This window comes from Rhineura floridana, chromosome 8, assembly GCF_030035675.1.
Source record: "Rhineura floridana isolate rRhiFlo1 chromosome 8, rRhiFlo1.hap2, whole genome shotgun sequence".
Classification (NCBI taxonomy): domain Eukaryota; kingdom Metazoa; phylum Chordata; class Lepidosauria; order Squamata; family Rhineuridae; genus Rhineura; species Rhineura floridana.
Window position 1 is genome coordinate 32,784,183 of NC_084487.1, and position 18,955 is coordinate 32,803,137.

The window sequence follows — 18,955 nt, forward strand, 5'->3', positions numbered from 1 at the left end:
ATTCCCCATCTGAAGAGAGGAGAACCCCCCAAAACAGCCCAGTGGACTGAGCATATTCACTGGCTACGGATTGCTAGGTGTGGGGAATCACCAGGGTGGGAAGTTGGATTAGAGTGACAAGGATCTTGTAGAGAAGCACTCCATGCCACAGCCTTTTGTTGCAGGTCCCAAAGGTCCCACTTGTTTCAGGACTAGTAACAACAACTCCACACCTTTCTTAAAATAAGCAAAAATTGGGGATTTCAGAGGGATGAGGAACAAGTAAGTGTAAATTAGAATGAAATAGAAGTCACATCCATACCATACATTTAAAGCACATTTAAAGCAGATGGCTTCCCCCGAAGAATCCTGGGAGCTGTAGTTTTTAAGGGTGCTGGGAATTGTAGCTCTATGAGGGTAAACTACAATTCCCAGGATTCTTTGTGCTTTATAGCATGTATGTAACTTTAGTTGAATGTCATCCAGTGGTTTTCTTTTGCCACTAACTTAATTAATTGATAGCGTCACATTTCTGAACACGAATGCACCTTTTCTTCCAGAGTTTTGCACGCAAAGCTTTCCGGAGCCTTATCTCAGTGGTCCCTGTCCTGGTTTCCTTGTCTTGTTTTGGAACCATGAATGGAGGAATCTTCACATTTTCAAGGTCAGTGAATACCTGTTTTTAACCTTACTTGTTAAGGGCTGGCTGAGGGCTCGGCTACATGCATCAGGGATGGAGCACGTGGCCTTTCAGATGTCACTGGACTGTAGCTCCCATTATTCCTCACCCTTGGCCATGCTGGCTGGGGCTGATGGGAGCTGGAGTCCAACTGCGTATGGAAGGCCACAGATTCCCAATCCCTGCTATGTATGAACATGAGGAAGGGAACCCCTCTGTTGACCTCCTTCACTGGAGCAGGGAAGACGAGGTAGACATTTTAGTACAAAAATCAACAGAACCCACTTCTTTGTTTCAGAGGAGATTGGGGAGAGAACAACCTGGAACAGAGAAGTGGTGGGACAGATTGTTGTTATTATATTCATCACTTTTCACTCACAAAAGGGTGTGCCAAAGTAACTTACAGCATAAAAGACATTAAAACTCTGTATAGAACAATCATAAAACACAATGTTCATCCATGAATATTTATAAAAGGACAGATCCTACCCACCCCATTAAAATGAGGGGAACCGACTTTTCTTGCCAGCAGTTCAGATCTTAAACTCCTGACCTCTGGTGGCCAAATCATAGTGACATCAGCTTTGTCAGGGCTTCAAAGCACAGTGCAGGACTTTGAAACAGCCATTTAGAAACATCCCCACACTGCTGTTTGAGCCTCCAGTTTTCAGAGGCTTAAGGAGCAGCGGGAGGATGTTTATAAAAGGCTCTTTGAAAGCCCTTTTCCTGTATGAATTTAGGCATAGGGCAAGTGGGCATGGCTTCCCAAAAATGTCCTTGCAGGTCCAATGGGGAAGTCTGGTGTGCTATGTTTGGCTCACAGTTTGGAGGTTCCCCAACCCTGCATTACAAGATGAGCACTAAAAAGGCTGAAAAGTTAAATTCTTCCCCTTCCAATTAACAATAAAAGGTTTGGCTCAACAGAAATGTTTTAGCCTGGTGCCAAAAAGCAAACAATGATGGCAGCAGGCATACCTCCCTGGGCAGAGCTTTCCACAAACGAAAAGCCACCACTGAGTAGGCTTAACCCTTCCCCTACTTAACTCTTTTCCCTTGAAACTCCCCCAGCAGACACTTTCCCTGTTCTCTCTCCCTGCCACCCCCAGGTTTCCAAATGCATGCTTAACCTCACAGATATGCATCTGGAACCTTGTGGAGGGGGAGGGAGAGAAGGCTTGGAGATGCCTTTCATGAAAAGCACTGGAGGGTTAAGGGTTAAGCACTGCTCCATTTCAAATTGCTCCCTCCCCATATGCTCTGAAGCAGATAAATGAGCAATCAGGGATTTCTTATTGCCATTTGTCATGTGTAGCATGTAGTAGTCAAAACAACTATTTTCTGAGCTACCACTAGCTAACTAGCATCTCTCCCTCAATATTTGCATGCTGAGATGATAATGTGATAAGTACTACCACTGCTCACCCTTTAGTAAGATTGTAACTTCCATGTCCTAAAAATTAGGAGTCATTTTTCAACAGAGAATTACTTGCTACTTTTACCATTTGTGTATGTATAAGGTGACCACACAACAATTAAATGGGAAGGACATATTGTCATCTTTTAAGCAGGGGTGCTTGAATTCCAGTGCAAACTGATCTGATCTGCACCTCCTTGCACCGATGTGAGAATTGGGACTTAATTATCTTTAGACTTTCATGCCTCTCTGAATTTTGCAGTTCAGTTCTCAGCACAAATATCCCTGTTGGGGAAATTTTAAATATACAAACAATAAGCAAAATATATTCTTTTATAAAGCTACAAAGGTTTATAACATTTTAATAGTTTAGTTTAACATTTAATAAGTTTAGTAGCCAGCCAGAACCCTTTTTCTTCTTGGAGCTGTCTTCCCTGACTGTGCTGGTTTGTTTGGAACAACTTGTACTCTAAACAATTATGATAACACTGAATAGAAACTGAACTCTGCAAAATGTAGGAAAAATTACAGTAGCTAAAATGCTTACCTAAATTGCTTAGGTCATTAGCTGGAGTACTCAGCTCATGGTGAAAATGTACTTTTATGTGAAGTACTGAACATTGCCAAATTCTGATGCCCAAAGTACAGTGCCTATGTAATACCTGTGCAAATGCCTGTGTAATACTGTAATGCCTATGTCATACTGATGTGTAATCTCCTGATTGGTAGATGCTAAAGTCTTTGTCCTGAAATGTATAAAAACCCTAGGCAACCAGTGCCATGTTGCAGTTCTCCACTCAGAGGGAGACTGACCAAGCATACAGTTCTCATCCAGTAAAGGCCTACCTTTTTGCTGCAAGCCTGTGTCTTCAATTCCCTCAAGGATCCCACGTCCAACAAACTACAAATTCCCCATCATTCTCAACACTCCAAAATGCATTAAAATGTGTATTTTAGGATAAAATATGTTTAGAAATATGTACAGCATTGAGGTGAAATATGCATCCCAATCTTATTTAATCAGTTGGCTATCTTCACCTGTATTTTGCATTTGGATTGTTTTAACTTTATTGTATGATTTTTATTGTAAGCGGCTTTAGGAGATATAGGTTGGACAGTGGTACATAAATGCCCCAAATGTCTGCCTCCACCCCAGACTCTAATAGATTGATACATTGAGTTCTTTCACTGTTCATTTATTTTCTCTTTCTAGGACACTGTTTGTGGCTTCCAGGGAAGGGCAATGGCCACCCCTCTTCTCCATGATCCATATCCAAAGGCATACACCCCTGCCAGCTGTCATGTTGATGGTAGGATCCTGGGTTGAAATACTTAAGCTAGTCATGCCTAACTGAAGTCCATTTGGTTTTAATGGGCCTACTCTAAAAAAGATAAAATGTCTAAAAAATGTCTGGCTCCAGCCCCTCATTTCCACAACACCAGATCCGGATCACATGTGACAAGTTTTTTAGATCAATTGTGGGGAACCTTTGGTCCTCCAGCTGTACAACTCTCATCAGCCTCAGCAAGCACTGCCAATGGCCAGGGATGATGTGAGTTGTTGTCCAGCAACATATGGAGGGCCAAAGATTCCCCACACCTGCTTTAGAAAGGGACTGAAGAAATATAAGTGGCAAATCAGAAAATGATTATTTGTTCAGTATGATAGCCGCCCAACTCATTTTTCTTGTTATGTGCCTTCAAGTCGACTACGACTTATGGCGACCCTATGAATCCATGACCTCCAACAGCACCTGTCATGAACCACCCTGTTCAGATCTTGTAAGTTAAGGTCTGTGGCTTCCTTTATGGAATCAATCCATCTCTTGTTTGGCCTTCCTCTTTTTCTACTCCCTTCTGTTTTTCCCAGCATTATTGTCTTTTCTAGTGAATCATGTCTTTTCATTATGTGGCCAAAGAATGATAACCTCAGTTTCATCATTTTAGAGCAGACCAATTGGTTTCAATGAGTTTACTGTATGACTTAGTTGGCTAATACCCACTGTTTATTTGCTTATCATATTTATGCCCCACCTTTCTCTTAATTAAGGGTAGCCAACGTGGCACCCTTCAGATGTTGCTGGCCTACAATTCATGTCATCCTTGATTATTGGCCATGCTGGCAGAGGCTGATGGAAGTTGGAGTCCAACAACATCTGGAAGGCACCACATAGGCTTACCATCCAAAATAAAACTAACAATAACAACAACAACAATATGATGCTCGAAACAATTGAAACATTGAGACTATTGCTTTACTTTTGGTTCTGGTTTGTTGGTTATTCTTTATTTTACTTTAGCGTTTTTTTTCAATAATTTTTATTCAGATTTTCATAAAACATACAAGACAAAATCATAAAACATTCAAAGACAAAAAACAAAATCAAAAATAGTTAAACAAAAAGAAAAAAAGAAAAAAAAACAATAATAAAAAATAAAGAGTAAAATATTGACTTCCCATTTGTCAAAGATCAAATCAGTTATAAGTCTATAATATATAACAATCCTGTCTCTTAAGTCATATTATAAAATCACTTTCCTCCAGTAGTTATCTTACTTAATCATCAAATCTCATAAACATTACTTTATTCTTTCCACAAAAAGTCAAAGAGAGGTTTCAGTTCTTTAAGAAATATATCTATCAATTTTTTTTTCCAGATAAGCATATCGATTAATCCATCTCATTACTAATTATGATAATCTTATTGTCATAACCATAGTCAAAATAAACATTTCAATTAATCCATCACATCAGAATCTGTTAGGTTCAGTAATTTCAGTAGCCATTGTTCTATTATCTCTAGTAATTCCATTTTCCATCTTCCATCTTCAGTAGTCTTGTTAAGTCCAGTAATTTCAATATCCAATCTTCCATTATCAGTATTCCATAATAATCTTGCTGTCAAAGCCATAGTCATATAGTAAGAGTCTGATGGGAATTACCTCTATCCCAAATATTTTCTTGCCATCCATTCTGAATAGGTTGCTGAAATACTGCTGTAAAATCATATCTCTGTTCTTTTTTTCAAAATACACTGGGTCATCTCTTAAAAGTTTTTCCATTGTCACATGGCTGCAGTTAATTCCATAGATTTTCTCTATATTGGGCTCCATCACATCATTCCAGTCCAGAAGATAGTCCATGCCATTGATAACTTTATCTCTAGAATCTTCATTAATTTCTTCAGAGATAACATTGAGTTCCAAACAATAGATTTTATTTCTAAAGTCCATAGACTCCAAATCTTGTTCCTGTTCCACGTTTGTTCCAATCTCCGGGATCTCCTCTCTCACAGGGACCCCTATTCCAGTCTCCAGGGTCTCCTCTCTCACAGGGACCCCTGTTCCAATCTCCGGGGTCTCCCCTCTCACAGGGACCCCTTCCAGGGTCACCTCTCTCACAGGGACCCTTATATCTTTAATCTCCTGCTTCATTTTACTCAATTCAATTTTCATTATCTCAATCTCATCCATTATTTTCTGAAACATAGTTATTTCCAGATTCTCAGCCACTTTCTTAATTGCCATTTTAAAAAAAAAATATAGGAAAACCACTTCTTATTTCAGCAACAATTGGGTTAATACTCCAAACTTGGTGACATCACAGTATAAACAGAGCAGACAGCCTTATCTCTCCAATAGTTAAGTAAACAAAATGCAGTTCCCAGGATCGAAACAATTAATGGCAATCGTCAAGAAACAGATTCGTCAAAATAAAATAGACCAAAAAGAGAGTAGTCTCAAAACAGTATAATATTTTTCAAAATAAAAATCTGGAATAGAAATCCCTCTTCTGTGTATATCTTTAGAATGCAAATCCAGGACAGCTTTTTGCAACAAAAACAGAGATAAGCTATTAATTAGTGCGTAGCAGAGAGAAGTTACGGCTCCCCAGTGAGATGTCAAAAACCGATCAATCTGGCAAATCTCTTTTAAACAGCAACAATTTAAGTCAAGTAAAAGAAAAATATAGAAAGAAGGGTGCTTGCCTGTTAGTGCGTTCTCTCTTAGAAGATAAGATGAACGTTCGCTTTAACAGATAGAGCTTGCTGTTGAAAATCCGTCCCACCTTCGTCGGCTGGACCTCGTCCCATAAATTAATGAGATCTGGTCATCCCAACAAAAATAGGCTTTGAGGTTAATCTCTTCGTTTCTCCCTACCCGGGAGAAGTTTAATCAGTCAAAAAAAAAAGAAAAAACTGACTGATATATCTGAATAAGCTTCTTTTGAGGCAGGAGCCCGTCTCAAAAGCAGGCACAGGCTAAGTCACCCTTCCCGGAAGTCCTACTTTAGCGTTTTTAATATTGTAAACTACCCTGGATTCTATGATGAAAGGTGGTATATGAATCTTTTAAATAAATAATATACCACAGACTTTTTTTTTAAAAAAGCAAATGGTAGCATAAAAAAGTCTACACTGTCCACTGACCCACTGAAATTAGCTTACAATTTTTTTCACATCTATCTTGTCTCCATCTTTGTTTCTTTTATAAAGTGAAATAATTTTGCCCTTATTTATATTATAGCCACCCTGGGCTTCTTTGAGAGGAAGGGCAGGATATAAATTGAATAAAATAAATTAGAGCAAAATCCGAGCATTTATCAATCCATTCATTTGTTGTTGGTTGTAGGCTGCTGAGGAGTCTATCTGTCTAGTTTTCCAGAAAGCCAGAAACAAAAGACTAGGAAAGGGTTAAGATCTGCAGCAGCTCAAGGACAGCTCACAGCAGAGGCTGCAGCTGGCACAGAGCTAACCCAGTCTATAAAGCCTTGAAAAAGAAACTACAAGGTGTGGGGGTGTTAGGAGAGTAAAGGAAAGTATTCGTATCTGTATTGTAACCATTCCTGTAAGAAATCCTGTCAGTAAAAGACTCTTAACAATTAATGGCCTGTGTGTGGGTATCCTTTCAACTGGTTCTATCCTGCTGGGCACAAGAAGTCGATACGCCGCTGCCAACAAGGGTTATGGGCCCAGCTAGAGCCAGCTAAGCCAGCTAGACCCAGCTAAGCAGGCAGGCCCAGAGACTTAGAAAGCGCAGCTTGTTCACAGTGCCAAGGAAGGAAGATGGAATAGTATACAGAAGAGTTCAGGAGACGTGGCTGCAGGCATGGCAGTCTCACTGTCAGCCGGGATGCCTTTGGAAAGGCTCACCGAACGAAACTATTCCTGTTGGCGATTAAGGATGCAAGCTTTCCTTACTAAGGAAGATTTATGGCAGGTGATTGTGACCGACCCACCAGTGGAACCGCAACCGGCTCCATGGATTCGAATGGATGGAAGAGCAAGGGCGTTTCTCATCTTGGCAGTAGATGATTCCCAGTTGCTGCATATACAAGATAAACTGACAGCGAGGCTTATATGGACTGCATTAAACGAGGTGCACGTGAGAAAAACAGCCAGCAGTAAAATCCATTTAGCACGGAGACTCTATCAGATGAAGATGCCTGATGATGGGACAATGTCTGCCCATTTATTGGAAATAAAGAAACTGTTTGCGGAGCTGCAAGAAAGGAATGTGGTGCACACACAGTTGCAACAAGTGTACATCATTCTCTCTTCACTGAATTCGTCCTGGGATCTGATCGTAAGCTCGTTGGAAGCTATGCCAGACGAGGGTCTGACAGTAGAGTACATATCGGGCAAACTGCTACAGGAGTGGGAGAGACAAAAGGAAGCCGAAGGAAGGGAGCGATATGAGAAAAGAGAAAGCAGAAAGCTAAACTGTAATGACACAGAAGCACGATCATTCGGACTAAAGGCCTGCTACGTCTGTGGTTCTAATACTCATCTACAAAGAGACTGTGAAGCGAAGCGGAAAGGACAAGGAAGGAAGCCTTCGAAGGTACACATAGTCAGAGTATCGGGTTCAAGAAAAGAGGACAGAGATTGCACTGTATGGGTTGTAGACTCAGGCGCTACCCACAGTATGATAAAAGATGAAACATTGTTCAAAACTACACTTCCCATGAAAGAGGATGTTGTGCTTGCAGTTGGCACACACAGACAGGTATTGGGGAGGGGAACTGTAAAGTTAAGCATACTTAACACTGTTATGACTGACGTATTATATGTACCAGGCTTAGAAAGTAATATCATGTCTGTTAAGAAACTGAACGCAATGGGATATGTCGTCACATTTAGACAAGGGACATGTGAGATATGAAGGGGACAAACTCTGTTTGAAGGGGTATCTTAGGAATTCACTGTTTTACATACAATTAAACCCCACAGGACGTGCTACTATGATTGCAAACAAGAAACCTCATGATAGATGCATTCACCTATGGCACAGGAAACTAGGCCACGCTAATTTCGGTACGATCATAAAAACACCCAGTAATAGTATGGATGTAACATTAAAAGAGTGTAACCAGTATGTGGAATGTGATATATGTAATCAAACCAAGGCCACAGTTGCTCCCAAATGTAAAGAAGCAGAGAGTAGCACAAGTGCACCATATCAAACGATTCATATTGATCTTGCAGGACCATTTCAAAGATCACAAGGTGGTGCCAAGTATTTTCTAGTGATAGTAGACGACTATACCAGGTTTTGCACCATATATTTGTTACGCGCGAAAGACGAAGCAGAGGAGAAACTCAAACTGTTTGTGAAAAAGATTGAGGTGCAACACGGTATAACAATCCAACGTATACGCTCTGATCAAGGGGGAGAATTCACTGGTAAATTGCTAGAGCATTTTATGTTAAAGAAAGGGATAGAACAAACTTTAACAGCCCCATTTTCTCCGTTTCAGAATGGAATAGTGGAGAGAAAAAATAGAACCCTACAGGATGCAACCAGAGCCATGTTAAGGGACTCTGAATTACCAAATGCTTTTTGGAGAGAGTGTATGTTATACACCAATTACATTCAAAACAGGCTGTATCATAGGGCAATAGAAATGTTACCATATGAAAAACTCAATGGAAAGAAACCAAAACTGCAGCATATTGTGAGATTTGGGGCGAAGTGTTGGGTGCACATTCCCAAACGGAATGGGAAACTGGCTCCCAGGGCACAAAAAGGGCATGTACTGGGATTCCAAAACACTTATTACCGTATCTGGATACAGAATCAGAGAAGGGTGGTGCTTAGCAGGAGCATCAAAGTTCAGGAGCAGGATTGGGATAACATTGAGTATGTTGAACTGAGCAATTCACATGAACATGATGCAATCACAGAACATGAAATAGAACAAGGAATAAAACAGGAGGAAGAGGAACGACCTCTTGCTAGCGTGGATGAGGGAGACAAAGAGAAAACAGAGCCTCAGGTGACATTGAGACGCTCTGAAAGAGCGAATCTAGGTAAACCACCTGAAAGGTTTCAGATTGGCACAGTAACAGGCCAAGAATCAAACAGGTGCAAAGAAAGGGATGATGGTGAAACATTGTACCTAGAATGTGTTAAATATAGATCACCATAGCTGTATGTATGTACTGAATGTAATTGTGAAACGAAAAGAATAAAACGTCATTAACTGTGTCTTTATGGAAAAGGTGGGAACTGTAGGCTGAGGAGTCTATCTGTCTAGTTTTCCAGAAAGCCAGAAACGAAAGACTAGGAAAGGGTTAAGATGTGCAGCAGCTCAAGGACAGCTCACAGCAGAGGCTGCAGCTGGCACAGAGCTAACCCAGTCTATAAAGCCTTGAAAAAGAAACTACAAGGTGTGGGGGTGTTAGGAGAGTAAAGGAAAGTATTCGTATCTGTATTGTAACCGTTCCTGTAAGAAATCCTGTCAGTAAAAGACTCTTAACAATTAATGGCCTGTGTGTGGGTATCCTTTCAACTGGTTCTATCCTGCTGGGCACAAGAAGTCGATACGCCGCTGCCAACATTGGTATCATTTGCTTTCTCCATTACTGACACGTAATAATCTTGCTGTTGACAACACATATGACACAAGTTACTTATGTCCATTGATTACTGAACCATCTATGTAGTTCAATGAGGAGAACACAGGAACTTACTTTCTAAGTCAAATGGAAGAGGCAAAAGTGAAGAGTAAGATAAAGACCTGATCAAGGAAAAATGCCTTTTCAACTTCTAACAGGAGGGGTTATGGCCTTTTAGGAAAAGCTTTGTAAAATGAATGGATGAGTTTGAAAAACCTTTTACCTAACAATTTTAAATGTTTGCAATGAACCACTACACAAAATGGTTTTGCATTCTCTGTTGCAACCATTAAGGAAAACAAACCACAATTAAACATCCTGTTCACACATTGGGCCATCAAGATTTGGATAATATGCAAATACATAAATCAATCAGTTAAAATCCAGATGATTAATCAACTAAAAATCACTATAATTGGTTGGCAGCCTTTGTTGACGGATTGTATTGCTTTGTATTGATGCTTTGTATTGATGTTCTGTAAAATATTCAAATGGATTAGTTCTCATTTATTCACAGTATTGAGTTTCTTAATTGACTGTCCCTTATATGCACATTCTGACCTTGGGCTTGTGAGTTGTCACTCTTAAAAATGAAAACCTTTACTAACTCTGAAAGTTAAGTTCCTCTGGTCAGTCCTTTCTGCGCACGCACGCAAGCACGCAAGCAAGCAAGCAAGCAAACTAATATTTGTTCTAGGTCAGGGATAGGGAACCTATGACCTTCCAGATGCTGCGGGACTCCAGCTCCCATCAGCCCCAGTCAGCAGGGCCAATAGTCAGGGATGATGGGAGTTGTAGTCCAGGAATATCTGCAGGGCCAAAGGGTTCCCCATCCCTATTCATGATTTTCAACTACCTCTGTGTGTTAAATCTAAGATTTTGGCTCACTAAATCTATTTTACCTTTACACCCTCAGTTCCCTTTGGTCACAGCCATGATTTGCGTGGGAGATCTCTACCACCTGCTGAACTTCTTCAGCTTCTCCCGTTGGCTCTTCATAGGATTAGCTACTCTTGGGCTTATAGTTCATCGCTGCCGTCATCCTGAGATATCAAGCCCATTCAAGGTAATCGTTTGCTAGCCTGTTTTCTCCCATTCCTCTTTTACCTTTTATTTAGGCCAGATGTGTTTTTCTAGTGTAGCTTCTTAGCTTGTGCCTATGGGGACTGGTGGGGTGGAAGGCAGAGAAGTCAACAGCAGGTGGTGGTGCCAGGTCCAATGATAGACATAGCCAGCTAATTCTACTTTTACCCCTGCCCTCTTTCCTGCTGAGTTCTACAAGGGCATGGAGTCTATGGGAAAGAAAGCTGACAGCCAGGTCCACCCTGTGGACTGGATATAAGTAAGAAGGGAGGCTAGTGGGGGCTGGCTGAAGACAGAATTGAGGTTGGTGGGGTAGCTCCCCATTTATCCTAATGGACCAGTCTCCACTGCTTCTTAGACCCATCTCTGTGTGCTGGTAAGTAAGAGTAGTGGTTAAGAGCTGGAGCTCTGAGCCAAGCGATCCCTGGTTCAAATCCCATCTCAGAATATACCAAACAATGACAACATCTACCAACAACCTGAGCCCAGGACTCTTTTTTTTAAAAAAAAAACTGGTTACCCTATTCTTTGTATTTAAGAATAGTGTGCTTTTAGTATGCAAAGTTAAGAACATAAGAACAGCCCTGCTGGATCAGGCTACTGGCCCATCTAGTTCAGCTTCCTGTTTTCACAGTGGCCAGCCAGATGCCTCAAAGGGAAGCCCATGAGCTCCTGCTGGGAGGAAAGGCGGAATATAAACAAACAAGCAAGCAAGCAAGCGGGACCTGAGTGCAAGAGCACTCTCCTCTCCTGCGGTTTCCAGCAACCCATGTTCAGAAGCATACTGCCTCCACCTGTGGAGGTAGAAAATTCTTCACAACCAACACTAAAACCACATTTTATGTACTTATTACATTCTTATCCCGCCCTTCCTCCCAGGGTTGCATTGGAAATGCTGGTTAATTTCACAGAATTTTGAAGGAAGAAAACAACAAGAAGAAACAATACAAATTACATTAAGGGGACAGATTTGAACAGAACACCTATGCTTATATATGTACAACTACTGCCCTCTTGTGGACCTAGACCAGAATCCCTAATTTCCATACCTTTAAAAGCAAGAATGCTTGCTTTCTCATCCACATCGAGTTTTTCTTCTCAAGGCTTGGGTGCACAGATTGAACGCATCCACCCACTCGGAAATAATCATCCTCATGCAGAATTCAAGGCTAAGCAAGGCAAAGGAGAGAGATTGCAAGCTTAAACTTCTAAGTGCCTTAATTTTCTGTCAAACATATTCCTGTAGAACTCTGGTCTTAGGCCACACTCTGTAAGAAAATAGCTCTTTCAGTGTGTTAGATTTTTTTTTAAATGAAAGTTCTAGCAAGAATATGTTATTTCTAGTGCCAACCCCCATCTGCAGTATACATAGAATGTAGGAGTTTCCTGGTTTTTTAAATAAATTGGTACTCATTTAAGGTGTTTTATTCAAGATGTTGTCAACTGCTTAAGAGTTTAATTTAAATATAAGTGGTATACAAATTGTCCAATAAAATAAAACAAATAAACAGTAAATGCAGTAAAAACAGTCCAAATTATTAAAATCAGTTTCACACACTAGAACCAAGTGCAGGAAGACTTCCGGGAAGGGTGAGACTTCCGGGAAGGGTGACTTAGCCTGTGCCTGCTTTTGAGACGGGCTCCTGCCTCAAAAGAAGCTTATTCAGATATATCAGTCAGTTTTTTCTTTTTTTTTTGACTGATTAAACTTCTCCCGGGTAGGGAGAAACGAAGAGATTAACCTCAAAGCCTATTTTTGTTGGGACGACCAGATCTCATTAATTTATGGGACGAGGTCCAGCCGACGAAGGTGGGACGGATTTTCAACAGCAAGCTCTATCTGTTAAAGCGAACGTTCATCTTATCTTCTAAGAGAGAACGCACTAACAGGCAAGCACCCTTCTTTCTATATTTTTCTTTTACTTGACTTAAATTGTTGCTGTTTAAAAGAGATTTGCCAGATTGATCGGTTTTTGACATCTCACTGGGGAGCCGTAACTTCTCTCTGCTACGCACTAATTAATAGCTTATCTCTGTTTTTGTTGCAAAAAGCTGTCCTGGATTTGCATTCTAAAGATACACACAGAAGAGGGATTTCTATTCCAGATTTTTATTTTGAAAAATATTATACTGTTTTGAGACTACTCTCTTTTTGGTCTATTTTATTTTGACGAATCTGTTTCTTGACGATTGCCATTAATTCTTTCGATCCTGGGAACTGCATTTTGTTTACTTAACTATTGGAGAGATAAGGCTGTCTGCTCTGTTTATACTGTGATGTCACCAAGTTTGGAGTATTAACCCAATTGTTGCTGAAATAAGAAGTGGTTTTCCTATATTTTTCTTTTAAAATGGCAATTAAGAAAGTGGCTGAGAATCTGGAAATAACTATGTTTCAGAAAATAATGGATGAGATTGAGATAACGAAAATTGAATTGAGTAAAATGAAGCAGGAGATTAAAGATATAAGGGTCCCTGTGAGAGAGGTGACCCTGGAAGGGGTCCCTGTGAGAGAGGAGACCCCGGAGATTGGAACAGGGGTCCCTGTGAGAGAGGAGACCCTGGAGACTGGAATAGGGGTCCCTGTGAGAGAGGAGATCCCGGAGATTGGAACAAACGTGGAACAGGAACAAGATTTGGAGTCTATGGACTTTAGAAATAAAATCTATTGTTTGGAACTCAATGTTATCTCTGAAGAAATTAATGAAGATTCTAGAGATAAAGTTATCAATGGCATGGATTATCTTCTGGATTGGAATGATGTGATGGAGCCCAATATAGAGAAAATCTATGGAATTAACTGCAGCCATGTGACAATGGAAAAACTTTTAAGAGATGACCCAGTGTATTTTGAAAAAAAGAACAGAGATATGATTTTACAGCAGTATTTCAGCAACTTATTCAGAATGGATGGCAAGAAAATATTTGGGATAGAGGTAATTCCCATCAGACTCTTACTATATGACTATGGCTTTGACAGCAAGATTATTATGGAATACTGATAATGGAAGATTGGATATTGAAATTACTGGACTTAACAAGACTACTGAAGATGGAAGATGGAAAATGGAACTAATAGAGATAATAGAACAATGGCTACTGAAATTACTGAACCTAACAGATTCTGATGTGATGGATTAATTGAAATGTTTATTTTGACTATGGTTATGACAATAAGATTATCATAATTAGTAATGAGATGGATTAATCGATATGCTTATCTGGAAAAAAAAAATTGATAGATATATTTCTTAAAGAATTGAAACCTCTCTTTGACTTTTTGTGGAAAGAATAAAGTAATGTTTATGAGATTTGATGATTAAGTAAGATAACTACTGGAGGAAAGTGATTTTATAATATGACTTAAGAGACAGGATTGCTATATATTATAGACTTATAACTGATTTGATCTTTGACAAATGGGAAGTCAATATTTTACTCTTTATTTTTTATTTTTGTTTTTTTTTTCTTTTTTTCTTTTTGTTTAACTATTTTTGATTTTGTTTTTTGTCTTTGAATGTTTTATGATTTTGTCTTGTATGTTTTATGAAAATCTGAATAAAAATTATTGAAAAAAAAAAAAAATAGAACCAAGTGCAGGATAAAACAGTCAGCATTAAAAAAGAACACAGAACTTTAACCCGCTCTATGAAGCTTGGCAAGACAAGAAGGTCTTTGCAGCTCAGCAAAGCTGTGCTAAAGAGGGGGGAGCCAACCAAACACCCCTAAGGAAGTTGAGTTGCAGTGGAAAGGGACCTGTCTTGAGCAACTGCCAATCATGATATTGGGTGGTAGTCAATGCTACTCATAGTAGACCCATTGAAGTTAATAGGCTAATGATAGAGGAAAGCAAATTAATGGAAAATTTGGTACCAAATCTGAATTGGGCGGAATTCTAGTGCATCCCTAGCCTAGCTACCTCATTTTGCAAGAGGCAACCCCATGTACAGCGTGTTACATAATCCAGTCTGGATGTACCCAGACCTAGTATGGATGTCATCCACCGTTGTGTGAAAGTGGCCATATCTGCTTTCCCCCTATAAACCATTCTAAAGTGATACTTCCCCGGGTGTCCTCCAATGTGAGCAGTCGGAATCCCCTTTTAGACATTATTGAGTCTCTAGAAGAGGGTTCTGAGTCGCTGGAGAAACAAGGGGCTATAATTAATATGACAGAGTATAACAAGAAATCCAGTTTAGATAAAGTTGAAAAACTTATCGATGTCAACCCCCCACAGTGCCCAGTGGTCTCCAAGGAGAGGGGCTCCCATAATTGCGCAATGATTTGGGAGCAGCCCCCTACGTCCAATTGACATAAGCTATCGCAACAAAAAGCCCCCCTGACTATGCTCTCTTGAAATATTGCTGGGTGGACAAATAAGTGTCTAGATTCCCTTTTTTTTGCCTATATTAATAAACAGGACATTATTTTACTCCAGGAGAATTGGCTTATAGGTGAATTAGTCCTTAGTGACTTTGCGGTTTATTCGCTTGAGGCAGTCCCCAGTGATTCAGGCGGCCGTCCTAAAGGTGGCTTAGTGACGTTGGTGTCAACTAAATTGGGATGTATTCACATGAGACTACCGGATCTCAATAATATGGCCACCGCATTACTCCTAAAGTTCCATCTAAGATCATTAATGCTGATCAACGTGTATTTGCCTCCTCTTTCTCGAAAAACTTTAATTAAAGCTAACTGGATTAAATTGGAAGAATATATTTCCAATTTGATGACTGATCTCCCAGAAGCTCTTGTTATCCTAGCAGGGGACTTCAGTGCCAGAACCGGAGCGAATGATGAAACTCTCTACTCCCATTTTCACTTACTCCAGCTGAGCTCTGAGAGAGCTCATCTTCTTCCTAATAGACAATCTAAAGACACAAGGTGTAATTTTGCTGGGCTTTGTGTCCTCCAGATGGTCAATAAATTAGACATGAGCATACTGAATGGGGGTATAGAGGGGGATAGGTCAGGTGAATTCACATTTATAACTAACCAAGGTGTGCCAACAATTGACTATTTTATAGTTTCCTCTAATATGTTTGATCTGGTAAATAGCTGCCTTGTGGTTAATTATGTTGAAAGTGACCATCTTCCTCTGTCCCTCTCCCTTAACTTAGGCAACCAAATGGGTCTCACTGCCTGTGAACCCATGTTAAACCTGGCGGCTGAACAAAGGATGTCACAAAGAGTGTTGCGCTTGAGCTGGACACCTAAATTAGCAAGCGCCTTTTCCGAGTTTTTCATCTCGGAGGAGGCCCTTAGCCAGCTCAATGCTCTGTTGTCAGCACACTACCCAGAACATGTGTTGGTACAATACCAGGGGATTATTCGCGCCTTAGGCTACAGTGGGAGTATAAATAAAATAGGTGGATACCATGATTTACGAACAGTCTCTAAACCATGGTATGACAAAGATTGTGTTGCTTTGAAAAACTCCCTTATGGCAAAGTATAAGCTCTATAGAACCCTCGATCTCCCATTTCTGCCTCCAGACTATCTGATGCTGAAGAGAAGATATAAAATCCTAATATCTGAAAAAAATAAAAAGGCGCAGCGTGTGGCCTGGCAAAATTTAATTAAAGCTTCCAGGCTGAAAGACTTGGCCGCATTTTGGAGGCTGGTGGTTAAGGGCTGGCAACCCAACTTGAGGGCCTTGGATTCCCACATCCCGGTTGGCGTCTGGGAATCATACTTTCGTGGTATTTATGCCAAGACACATAGTAATGTGTGTATGCCGAGGAAGGAGCTGCATTCCCTTCCAGAATGGCCCCTGGTATCTATTTCTGAAATCATTTCCCTTATTAACACACTCAAAACCGGAAAAGCACCTGGGTGTGACAATATCGTGCCTGAAGTACTGAAGGAGAACATAGACTGGTGGGCTCCAATTTTGGCAGCTTAATTCACTACTATTGATCGATCCGCACAAATTCCGGCTGATTGAAGACTTGCAATTGTTATACCTATTTTTTAAAAAGGAAATAGATCCGACCCGGCAAATTACAGGCCTATTAGCCTATTGAGTGTTATTAGCAAGCTATATGCCAAACATCTTCTTGAAAAATTAATTAGCTGGCTGGAGGAGGAGAACATCTTAGTTGATGAACAAGCGGGGTTCAGGCCAGGGAGATCGACAGCGGACCAAGGGCTTGTTCTTCAACATCTGGCTGAAAAATATACTGCTATGCCAAGAGGGAGGTTATTTGCTGCTTTTATCGATTTTAAGTTGGCATTCGATTCAATCCCCAGGGACAGACTTTGGTTTAAACTGGAGAGCACTAATATTGATAGAAGGCTGTTATATTTAATTCGAAGTCTGCATGAAAACACCAGTTTAAGGGTTAGATCTGATTGTGCCGGGCACCTGTCAGCGCATGTCCCAACTTTTAACGGGGTCATTCTTGCCCCGACCCTTTTTAATCTGTATATCAACTCAATAGTCAATTACCTAACAGTAGTAATTTCCCATCCCCCCAAGTTGGCTAACAGACCCTCGTCCATATGCGGATGATGCTGTTCTTCTGTCTCAAACTAGTGTTGGCCTTTGTCGCCTTTTGAGGGCACTCGCTTCATACTGTAATGAGGAAATGCTGAAAATAAATTATGATAAATCTAAGGTTTTGATCTTTACCAAGAAAAAGGCCAATCACCGATGGCAAATAAATGACTATCTGATCCAGCAGGTTACACTGTACAGGTACCTGGGAATTATTTTCCATTCCTCTGGTTCCTGGAAATCATAAATTACCAACGCCATCGCGACTGCTCAAAGGAGCGTAAAGGCATTGCTATCTTTCTTCTACAGTAAAGGGGGACAATATATCCCCTCTGCGACACAGGTTATTAGTGCCAAGGTATTAGCACAAATGTTGTACGGCACACAATTTTGTGCTCTTGATGACTTTGTGTCTTTGGAAGCTATTCAATCTAAATTCCTTAGATCTATACTTGGCCTCCCTTCCTGTGTACCTAATGTAGTCATACGCCTTGAGGTTGGTCTTCCTCTTATAGAGTCCCGCGTCTGGATCTATAGAATTAACTACTGGCTTAAGATGATCTTTACCCCTTTAGGGTTGGCCCCCCTGACGCTAGAAGATTCTTTTCAGTCTAAGTGGAAGCGGTTCTTGTATAATAAAATCTATGCCCTTGGTTTTTTGCCCGAGGTGCTTATCGAACTCGGGTTTCCCAAGGCCAAAATGGCTATTCTCCAACGGATCAAGGATATCGAACACCAAACTAATTTAAGTTTGGTTGCGGTATATCCTAATCCGGGTTTGAATGGAAGAATATTCTCTCCTGTGTACTATCTGGTAAACTTAACTGTTGTTAAATACAGAAAAGCATTCACTTTGGCTAGACATAACGTCTTGCCTTCCGCCTTGCTCGAGGGCAGGTATAATAGAGTCCCCTACTGTGAACGGGTTTGCCCATGTGAGAACGGGGAGGTGGAGACAGTACAACACGTCCTTCTGTATTGTTCTTTTTATCGAGATCTTCGTCATGTTTTTATTACTCCTATTCGACAAGTTCTTCCAGCGGGTTCTGAAGCTGGTTATCTCCATTTCTTGTTAGCGGATTGTAACCCTATGGTTACCATTAAGGTAGCCAAATTTTGCGCAGCCGCCATTATTTGTAGGAAAAAGATACTAGATATGGAGTAAATGTTTTAACTGTTATTTACTTCTTTATATTTTCCTGCTTTTATCTTACAGTTTTTTGTAAGATGTAATTTGTGTATTTTGTATATATACTATCTAGGCTGGTGGTGCATTGGTGGTGCACCAGCTGAAACTGTACTAAAGCACTCCTAGCTACCTGATCATTCCAGGATTTGGAAATCCTTGCAATCTGCAGACTTGGCCTTTCAAGGGGAGTGCAGCCCCATCCAGAACAAGA

At 40.4% G+C, this 18,955-nt stretch overlaps 1 protein-coding gene across 7 annotated transcripts in view; it reads left to right on the plus strand.

Moving 5' to 3' along the window:
- Positions 1-18,955, plus strand: part of LOC133390356 (cystine/glutamate transporter-like) — a 62,576-nt gene that overhangs the window by 35,839 nt on the left and 7,782 nt on the right. For 6 of the 7 annotated variants that reach the window (XM_061638810.1, XM_061638808.1, XM_061638809.1 and 3 more), the window contains 3 exons: positions 540-643; positions 3,286-3,382; positions 10,890-11,039. In XM_061638810.1, coding sequence (XP_061494794.1) covers positions 540-643; positions 3,286-3,382; positions 10,890-11,039 — 351 coding nt within the window. Of the gene's footprint in view, positions 1-539; positions 644-3,285; positions 3,383-10,889; positions 11,040-12,828; positions 12,947-18,955 lie in introns of all 7 variants that reach the window. The other variant, XM_061638814.1, reaches the window with a different exon arrangement.